We start from the raw sequence: 11,134 nt of genomic DNA, 5'->3' as shown, positions 1-11,134 counted from the left end.
CATCAATTAATGATGTTGCTTGCGGTGCACACCATGACTTGCGTTTTCAAAGGTCATTGCTCCCCAGGACTCCCCTTTTGTTCTCATTTTCCCCTGCACCACTGCGTATCTTCCATCCCTCCTTAATTGTCTGGCAAACATCTCAGCGAGAGAAAGACAAATATCGCTTTTTCCTGTGGATATTGTTCTGTCTGATCTCGCCGTCACCGCGTTAATAATTTAGCACCTATTCTTTTTCTCGCCGCTCCTTTCTCTCAGGAACACTTCCTCCCTCACCTTATTTTCTCCTCTTAGGCCTGTTCTCCCGCTTTCTTCTTTCACTCTTTCTCTCCATTTCCTTCCTTTTATCCCCCACAGCTACCTTTAGTTGTGTGTGTGCATGCAGCAGTGCCGAGTGTCTGTCTGCCTGTCTGTCTTTGATGCTGAGGACCTCTCAGCTTCGCGGCGATGCCACAGGGGCCCTGCAAAGTGAGACAGCCAAACACAGGGAGACTTGCTCTTACACCATAATTAGTCGGCAAGTTTCACCTAATTAAATGGGACCCTATTAGAGGCGAGAATGAGTAGAAAGGGAGAAACAAGAAAGACGACTGCAGAGCAACTGCGGAGAGAACGCTTGCTCTCTTTGGTGTTGTTTTTGGCTTGAGTTTCATCCTCGTCTCTTTTTTTTTTTGTTGCCGTCTCCTTGTATTGCTTTTCATTTGTCTTTTTTTTTCTCTCCTCACAAAAGGCTCGAGTATTTCCAAAAGCTTGTTTTTTTTTTTCAGAATAAATATTTCATGTTCCCTCCTGCAGCCACGTGGAGTAATCGGCGTGACACCCAGCGGTGTGCAATGTCGTCTACGTGGCGATTGCTCCGTCGTGCAAAATAGATCTGTCCATACGGGGAGGCTTTTGATGAGAGGTGCAAGGCAATCACAAGCCCATTTCAAAGCTAGACTCACTGTTCTCACACGGACGCCCTCTCATGCTTCTTCGCCCAAACTCCTGAAAACTTTCTCTTTTCTCGTCTTGATTGAGAAGAAGATGTTCCATTTTGGTTCCAAATTGAAATCACGCGGATGGAGGTAAATGGCATTTGGAGGTTAAAGTGTTTTTCTTTGGCCTTCTTAATATGGAGAATGAGATAGAAGCATATTAGATTGAGTTAGCGGGGAGGTGAGTGGCGCCTCGCATCTGGCTGCACACAGGACCTCCTTGTTGGAGAGATAATTTGTAGCTTTAAACAGGCTAAATCAAGGTCTTTGGATTGATGAGTTAATGTGTGCATGCTTGAGAGCACATGGAGCGACCTGGGAGCACATGCACATATTTTGCTCTCAAAGTTGCCTTTATCATCGCTCTCGTTCCTCCTGCTCCTCTTCCGTCCTTTCTTCTCCTCCTCCTCCCCTCCTCCTGTCTTTGTTAATGTCCTCAATTCTTTCTCCTCTCCTCCTGTCTTCCCTACTCTCCTCTCCTCTCCACTGCTCTCTTTGGCAGTGTGTTTGGCCTGTGACGGCCCAGAGGCAGCCATGCTGTCTTCTCCACTCAGTCTGCTGTTTCCCTTCTCCCATGCCCTGACCCTGCTATACTCAGCACACACACACACTCTCTCCCTCCATCTCTGTCTCCCTCTCTCCTTTATTCTTTTTCTGTCTATCCCTGGCTCTCTTCATCATTCCTGTCTTCATCCTCTCCCTTATGCCCTCCTCCTCCTGTTCTACTCTGACCCCTATCTGCTATCCAGCCAAGTGCAATGTCCGTCAAAGACATAGTGTAGACACACACACTAAAAAAATGCATGCAGGCACATCATCTCTGCTTTATTTCCTCTTCTCTCTCGCTTTCTTTTTTTATTCTTTTTTTTCTTCTTCATCCCTCCGTCCCTTCCCTCAGCTTTCTTTTTGAGCTGAATCTGCCGGACGAAAGCAAACGGTCTCCGAGGTTTAAGTCTGTGTATTTCCAAAAATTAGACAGTTGGTGCTGCAGATTAAATGCAGACTGGGAGGTGAACTCGCTGACATGCTAGAATAAAAACACACAGTACAGTAGTACGACACAGACAAACACAATAAACTGTAATCGCCTAGAAACGGCCACACAACAACAGAGTGCATATGCCCCGAAGCAATGACAGTCAAACTCTCCGTTTTCTCCCCCCCCTCCTACCACTGCAACATCTTAGCAAGTGCTAAAGACACCGCATCAAATTGCTACTGTAACCCAGCAGTGGAGGTTCTTTGAAATATCCAGAGTGTAAGCTAGTCAGCTGATAGGGCGGCTGACTAAAGCCAGCTAAGAAAAGCCACAGCTCAACCAGTGCAGCCACTGGCCCACTTTCAGCCTGCTTTCTTGCATAAATGAAGAAAGTCTCCTCTATAGACTCCTTAAAATCTCTAAATGCACACAGTATGAGGCGCTAATATCTCAGAGCGCTGCTGTACGCTGGCATCTCAGTGGGTAATCATCACTTCGGCAGCACACGACTTTTGTCCATATGGAATTACATCTCAGCAAAAGCCGGTGCTTTTCCGTTTGGCCCGTCGCCCCTCTAACTCATACGTCAATCACTCCCCGGTTCACCATCGCCACCCCTCCCCTCCATCTTTCACGAGCCTTTTTTTGAGCAAATGTAAAAGAGGCCTAATGGCGTGAGCTATTATGAGCAGACCAGCCTCCGCTTGGCTGAAAGCTCTTGTCTTCCAGCGTTGGAGAGAGCTGGCCCTGCCTGTGGCACCCACACTATGCCACTGTTCTCTCGCTCTGGATCCCCAAATAACAAGGCCTGAGCCCTGGGGACATAACCTGGGATGGAGAGGCCTTCTTGTTTGGCTCTCAGTGTTGCAGCAAGGCTTTTCAAACGTGGCAGAGTGACCCACTTGTATTGTGTTATGCTGTGGTTGGTAGTGTGGGCTCGCGGGATATTTGCGAATATGTAACAAAAGTCTGCTGCTGTGCTGTATGCGCTTTAAGGGCTTTTCTTTGAAGATATTTTCTACGTCCTGATTTCTGAATTGGGTCTCGAAAGAGCCTATGGATATGTATGGAAGCAACATTGCGTGTTTTCTTCACTGAAACCACATGAAACAATTAGAATTATTATTATTTTTTGAGCCACATTGTCTTGTTTGCTTTTATTGTGCATCCTTCGATTTGAAGTAAGTTTGAATGCAGTTTATAATGAAAGGGGATGATTAATGCTTTGTTCTCTTCTTGCTGAAATAAATGAACAAATCACAATCTGATTTTAACGAGATATGAGAATGAATGTAGCATTGCCTCAGCCAGCAGGTGAAAGTCCTTGTCTGGAGCGGCTCGAGCACAGTTATTTGTGCAAAGCTAAAAAAGGACAGATGGATTTAAGTGGTTTCAAAGTATTCATGTTGATGGCCCAACCTCAGGAGGAGGTGACACTTTTGAAGAGAGAAAGAAAGCGTCTTCTTTTCTTTTTCTTTTTTTTGCTTTGATATAGCAGCCCAATTCATTAGCTCAGTGGGAAATGTCTTCATTTCTAGCAAGCCTGCGGATTCAATGGACCATGGCTAGGAAATCAGCCTCCTTTCAGTGTGCACAACACAGAGTGTCGGCAAACTACCTCAGCATCTCGCTGTGCAGGGGCAGCTGAGATGTGGTGCTGGAGGTTGGCTTGCTTACCCACGAGAGCAGGAGGAAAGCAAGAGGTCCTCCCTGCTGCTTTTTTTTTTTTTTTTTCCCTTCCTTGCTAGTTTGTCTGAATGTAACTGGGGTGAGGAGCCAATTGGATGAGCATTCAGGAGCAGGGCACGGAGGCCTCAGGAGAGCCGCTGTGCATTGTGGGTAGCCTGATGGCTCAATCGTAGGTGTAAATGAGCAAGACAATCAGTACCTGGTATCCGCTTGTCTCTTTGATGGCTGTGTTTGTCAAGCTGAGGCAGGGAAAAGAGAGGGAGAGACATGCCATGATCCAAAGCCACAGTTACCATTTTCATCCCATCAGCTGGCATGCTAGCTGTGACTGCGGTTACATCTCTCCATTTTCTTGTTTTTCCTTCTCATTCATGTAGCGTTTTCCCCTCCCTTTTTCTTTTACAATTCATTAAACAGAAATAGTTGTTTTGGGCTCACTAATGGCAAAAAGTTATTTGATTTTTCTATCGAGTGGCAGTTGCTCCCCGAGGCATCGGCTATATATCGACCGGCAATCATTAGTTGATGCTCTACAAAGGTAATTTTTGACATGGAAATGGATTCCAATAGGTATTTAGCAGAAATAAGATTTCCAACAGCATAGGAATGGCACTCTTGCAGTGATATCGATGTTTTGCTGAAAAGGCATTCATAGCGAAAGAAGTGATTCATTTGTTGATTAGAAACCGAATCAGCAGCACTTTAGAGGACTCTCATCCTGTTTTTTTTTCCTATCTCCTCTTTCTTCGCTGTCCTTGTCTCGGTTGCATTGTGTCCTCAGTCATGTGTCTGCTCCGCATAACACTTTTTTTGGTGCTGTTGTCAAACGTGTCTTTTAGTTACAGTTTCAATGCTGCTCAAGGTTTCTCATACAGTACATATATTACTGCATAAGTGCGAGACGTCAAGAGTGATTTCTGTTCTATTTTTTTCTTTTACAGGAGAAAAAGAGCATTAAAAGTAAGCCATGGTCAAACTCTTTTTTTTTTTTTTTTTTTGTTATTACTATGGGCAAAGGCATGCTTGGCTTGGTTTGCACTCACCCTCCTCGCTTTTGCTTGATTTTGGTTTTCCATACTTTGCATCAGGTCATGAATAAATTACATCTAACATAGCATCTATATATATTTATATATATAACACTGGCACTTGTATTAACTCTGGCACTGTGTAATGTCCAAGCATTCGGGCTGTGGAGCAGAATCCTTCCCTCCTTACAGTTTTTGGTCCTATATCGAACCAATTCATCAGCTTTGGTTTTGTATTTGGGTTAATTATCTTTCACATATTGCACTGTCTGACAGCAGCCATCGACAGTAGGGTATCCGTCTAACCTGTTGTCCTGATGTAGCATTGTAAGCACATAATTTGCTTTCTACAATAATACAGTAGACGTAGATAATCTGAGGCCAGCGCCGAGCTAGGTAATTGGTTAAGACCCCTATTAGTGGATTTAAGAGGATATCAGAGCGCTTGAGCCACGCAAAGCTATTAAGCTACTTAGATAAGAATGTGATTGCCGTCTGTCAATCACCAAAATAAGAAAACAGGGTGTTGTTGGTGCTCCCATCTCACAAACATACACACACACACACACCAGGCCAAATTGTGCATCTTAAATTTTAGATGAGGGCAAACTGAAAAACACAAACTGACCTCTTCCCCTCTCTTTCCATCGCTGGCCTCCTCCCTCCCCTTCCTTTGCCTCCCCCTCTCAGCACAAACGCGTTTTGAAGCATGACATTATTTCAACTCTGATTCACGCCACTGTTTTTTAGTTTGAGGCTGTTGTCGTAGCCAGTGGAGTCTTCTTTTCATTGTTGTTTTTTGTTGCCGTTTCTGTCATGTGGTATGGGTTCTGCATGAAAACAAATGCAATTTTATGCGTAAAAGCTTTGATATATTCACTAGTGATGGAAAAAAAAAAAATCTGAACTCTGCTAGCTGTGGAAATAGGTGCCTGGTAACCATCGTGACCAGTTTTTATTGTTTTCTACCTTCTCCATTAACATTGAGATGCGGTGATGACCTCTTTAGGGAGAAAATACAGATTCACGCATCTGATGAAGGAATTCATATTAGCCAAATCATGTGACACATACCACAACAAACACTTAGTGGCAGGAGAGTTTATCATTATCATTGTCAGTTTATCATTAAATATCCCACTTTAGTAAGACAAACAGTATGACTTACATTGGCTTTTCTCTTTTCTGCTTCCTCTAGACTCTCGGCCCTTGCCTGACGTAGCCATGACTGGCAAGTGCACCCGGGAATGTGACGAGTACGGCCACTCGGACTCCTGCTGGATGCCTGTGCGCACGTCGCCCGAGCGACGGCCATCCAAGTCAACCACCACCCCTCAACAACCAAAGCTTTCCACTTTCATGAGCGGCAACGGCAGCGGCAGCAGCAGCGCCGAGCAGCCCGGCAGCCAAGAGACCCTCGCCATGGCCGCCATGGCCAACGGAGACCCCACCGCTGCTCACATGATGGGCGACCGCAATCGCAACTTGCTCAACAAGAAGATGGCCTCCTCCTCCTCCTCCTACGAAGCCTTCGGCTCGCCTTCCTACGGCTCGCCAGGAGGCGGGGAGGAGGCGCTGGGCCACCCCACTGAGGAGATCCCCCTTGCACCCACTGGGGAGTACAAGCCCACATCCTGTGGTACTCTGACACGACGGGAGGTGTACCTGTGAGCTGGGAGGGTTACACGCACATGATATGCCACAAAAAGTGGCATTCAAATACAACACTAAGCATAGCTGCTTACCCACCACCGTTACAGCTCTAGAAGCTTTTTAGCCAGCCTTGTTCTGCGCAAGGTAGGACTAAACTTTCTCCAAAGACTTTGACGACAGCTCCTTAATGAAAATTCTAAGTGGATATTATAAACATAGTACCATTTTTAAAGTGCTAATTCCGGCCATGACCTGGAAGAAAGGAGGAGGAGGAAGAACTATTGAGGGCGCTGATTGGACTTTCAGTGAGGCTGTTCTACTGGCGAGTCGGGCTCTTGGGACACAGTCTGCTGCCTGACAGTCAATCTGTACAGTAATCAACTCATTTTACATATACAGTACATGCATGCATTCCCCCCTGTTCTCATTCAAGGCCCCATTCCCAAAAGATGACACTGTACAAAGAGACCATTTCTTTCTCGGGTTGTTTTTTTTCTAGAAACAAAGCTGTACATGTAGACTATTTTGACTTTGAAGTGTGTCTGGATATGCCTTTCTTTTTTTATTTCCGAAACAGTCCGGCCACGATGTTTTGTGGCCGGAGAAATGTACTGGACAAAATGGTCCCATGGTATCATACTGACCATGGCTTCTGTCATCTCTACTGTTTGCGATTAAAGTTGCAGAACAATAGTTGAGCGTATTCAAATCTTACAAGGACGGGAAAGACTAAGCTTTAAATACTCAGTCCTCTCTTGATATGGAGATTCTTGGATGGAAGTGGGAGCCAATGGAATTTGCTGCAACAACACCTTTGGTTAGACTACAACCGCATTGGTAGACCACGATGAACTTCACCATGACTGATTCTAATCTACCGGTGCGCACACTCTTCACAGGTGTCACTCATTGTACATAAACATCGGACCATAGCAACAGTGCTAACTGCTCTCATTCCCTTCTGTCTCGCTCCCTTTCCTCAGTCTCTCGTTCTTTGTCTTTGATTGGCGAGATTGAGACCAAAACCCTCCTAAGAAATGCAAGATCTTAGAACCATGACGTATAATCGCATTGGCTGGAAAAGCATGTGAGTCCTCGGTTGTACATTTTCGGATCGCCCCGGTGGGATGCTACTGTTTATACCAAGTTGTAATACGTGCCCTGTCTTTCCCAAACACACACGCACACATGCAAAAGCAGAATCATTAAACCGAGACCAGTGGTGCTGCTATACTAACTGAACATCCTGGGTGTCGCAATGTGTGGCATGAGAATAAAAGTATCGAGGTGCAATTGAAATTGTATGTGTATGGGCCAGATATGCAGTATATGGTATGTTTGTATAGGCCACTGTAGATGTACACCAATAATAGGATTAGGAGGGCGTAAACATTGCCAAGTTGGTCCTAAAACAGCTGCAAGGACAGCTTTTTACTGTTATTTTTTTTGTTGTTGCGTGATAGGACTGAGCAATAAATATCATAATGTACATGTGACCAACAAGCATCAACTTCTTTTCCACTTCTTCTCAAGCCTTCAAGGTGACATTAACCCACATGTGGCTGTCAAAGAGTCCTTTTTTTAGCACTAGTAGATGTTGCTTTCCATAGTACATGGTGATGACATCTTTGAGCATGAATGTAAGAATCTGCTCAACGGAGAACAATCAAAAAGCAACGTCTGAACGAGCAGATACCCGGACGTTCTGGGATTTACAAGCAGAGAAAATTGGTGTCAAAGTGAAACCAAAGCTTCGCAAACAGGATGAAGCAGTCCCCCTTTCACACACACAAAAAAAATAGCTTTCCGGGAGAACTTTGCTTTAAGTACACATTACAGGAAGATGTTTTAATGAAGGATTGAGCTTGAACGATAAGAATGTGATGTCTCAACAAAACATCCATTACATCCTCAGAGCCGACGCTTTACGACCACTAACACACAGACACATAATAATGTTGAGATGTTGTGCCTCCCTGTCTACAGTGAATTTTTTTCCTGTTTTTTTTTTTTTTTCTTTTGCAGCTACAGAGGCGCAAAATCTCATGACTGTAATAAAGCAAAAGAATATCAGATGCAATGGAACTTTTTGTATGTTAGCAAAACCCCTTTGGTTTGACCGGAGCTGCTTTTTTCTGCATTCCGGCAATCTATAGTCTGTAAGTACTACTCGTTGTTTGAAAGAAAGTGCTCCTATACTTATCAACTGTATACATAAATATTTACTTTTTACTGCACGTTTAATGGGAACTTAACTTCACTTACTGAGAAGGAAGACGAAAAAAAACTGTAAAACAAAATGTACAAAAAAAATGTTACCCTGTAAACATGGAAATCCATCTTGTTGCTTGCTTTTGTTATACTTAAAAAGACATTAGCCATGTAGTACAACTTAGTACATCAATTAAGACCATACTGTTAATTTTTTTCATATATTTTTTTCACACTAAATTTCTTTATTGTCTCTTATATCACGACATAAACCCAAATCTTTCATGTTTCTTTTACTTTATACCACAAAATCAAGACTTTTTTTTTTTTTTTTTTTAAATCTTCATCTTGTATTTTACTTTGTAATCTCATACCTTGATTAGTTACACAGTAACAGTCAAAAACCGTGGAAAATGATCATGACAATGTACTATGTGTTTTACTTTTTTTCTTTATCTGGTGCCACTTTGTATATTTAGAGTGCTTCTGAAAAAAGAAACAAAAAAAACTTACAAAAAAAAAAAATACTAGAGTGAATGCAAATATGCAATTGTGCCTTTTTATACCAATTGGTATGATTAAATGTTGGTTTGGAATGGTGCATAAACAATTCTGTTGACATGCTTACAAAAGTAGATGGGGTGGCATTTAAGGACTGAAATACATTTGCATATCTTAGATGAAATCCCATGATGTCAAAAGGCTTTTTTCTTTGGAGGACGACCAGTCAAATGTCAGTGAGCCTGTAGGTCTAATGCTCAAAATGGCTATTGTTCATTGGGTTCAATTATCTTGTTGAAATATCCATTCCTAGCTTAGTGCATAACCGAATGAGTACAGGTACATTCAAAAGTTGCTTGTTGGTAGAAATAATAATGATATAATGGATTTTTTTGTCGTGTTCCACTCATGTACATGTGTGACATCAGAGGTCAAGTAACCTTCTTTGTGCATGAAACAAGCTCTAGGACTGAATATAGAAGCTTAGAAAGATAGAGAGGGTTGGGAAAAAAGAAGAAAAAAAATGCTTGGAGACATTTGACTGCTCAGAGTTGAGGGAGCCTAGAGATAAAAATGCTAATGTGATGGTTTACTAGGAGGAGCGAAAGTTGGGAGACGGGGGGCGGGAGGGGGAGAAAAAAAAAAAGCTGCAAGGGAGAGTAGCTGACAGAACACACACCTCAGGATGTGCTGTGCAACACAACACTCATACACACAGATTTACAGTATATGCATATCAGCGGATGATGAAACCCTGTCGTACAAATAAGCGCGGTGCAGGGTTTGCTGTGATGTTGCAAGGTGATGCTTTGAATTTCTAGATCAGATAAAGCGAAAACAAAGACTCCGTGGAGCGAACCTCTGACAAAAAAAAAAAAAAAAAGACGAAATGAAAGAGAAATTGCCATACGCTGGCAAATACACTGAGTGCAATCTATACTACATCATTTCGGAGTAGTGATACAAACAGTAGCTTGTTTTTTTTTTTTTTTCTTTCTGATATAACGGCTACAGAAATCTGGATGATAGCTGGTGGTATTACGTTGGAATTCTCTTCTTAACATTTGACAGAAAAACATGAGATACTTAACACGTCCCATCAAAAATGTCTGTATCTTGTTGATGCCTGAGGTATGTGCTCAGTTTGTGCTCTCCTCTATTCGTATAGCATTCACAGTGTGTAATGAGATTTGTAATATTAACCATTACTATTTGTCCTGCGACTTGGATGTTGATATAGAAATTGAGGAACAAATTTATCATCGTTTAATATGAGTCACTATGCACGCAGCTTAGCTGAACATGGCAAAGTGTATTGAACGCAAGTCCACTTCTATTTATGAGATATTTTACATAATTTAATTTGCTTTTGTACAGGTTTGTGTAAATAAATTGCTTGTCATTTTTGTCTCTGCAGAAATTAAAATATAACATGGTAAAACAACGAGTGTCTCTCCAGTCCATTTGGTTTCATTGTGTTTATGTGCATCTTTGCTTCTTGAAGGAAAAAGACATTTAAGTGCATTTAATTGCTCAAACAGCAGCACCATCATACTATAATGCTCTTATTAAAACCTTAATGTAAACAGCTCTAATTCTTAGCTTTTGTTTTTAAAAAGCTGCTGTAAATGACCACTCATTTTACTGAGCATTAACTGGACATTTCCTATATTAAAAGTGCTCATTATGTCAGCACTGTATAGATACATGCAGCATTAATCAGCTCATGTTAACCAAACCAAGATTAAATACGCTAATTATTTTCTAGTATCCACATTCTCCATATTACTATCATCTAAAGTTTCATTAACTGTTTTTTGGCTACTTGTGGGCAAACAAATCACCACCTTGTCGGGTAGTTGTGGCTAATGTGTTAGCAAACAGTTGCCTGTTTACACATAGCAAACACGCAGCAACACTGGCATTCATTTGAAGTCACGTTTCCGTCCACCTGTTGGATTCAAGTCCAATATTCACTCCGTTTTAACCTCTGCTTTGGTTTCCACTGCCTCTCTCACAATTTGGGAAAAACGTGGGACATTTTCGCTTCTAAATGCTTCATTATATTCCAAAGACAGCCTCTAGGCAGGTGGTGT

General features: G+C 42.4%; 1 protein-coding gene across 1 annotated transcript; it reads left to right on the top strand.

Moving 5' to 3' along the window:
- Window positions 1–5,871: 5,871 nt before the first annotated feature.
- Window positions 5,872–6,344, top strand: LOC103370573 (protocadherin-9-like; the record flags this gene model as incomplete). Its single annotated transcript, XM_008299673.1, has 1 exon — window positions 5,872–6,344. A coding segment is annotated over one exon (473 nt), but the record flags the coding sequence as incomplete, so codon positions are not given.
- Window positions 6,345–11,134: the final 4,790 nt, after the last annotated feature.

This window comes from Stegastes partitus, unplaced genomic scaffold (genome assembly GCF_000690725.1).
Source record: "Stegastes partitus isolate 25-593 unplaced genomic scaffold, Stegastes_partitus-1.0.2 Scaffold1446, whole genome shotgun sequence".
NCBI lineage: Eukaryota > Metazoa > Chordata > Actinopteri > Pomacentridae > Stegastes > Stegastes partitus.
Note: the sequence above shows the minus strand (reverse complement) of the source record. Positions and strands in the feature narration are given on the sequence as shown.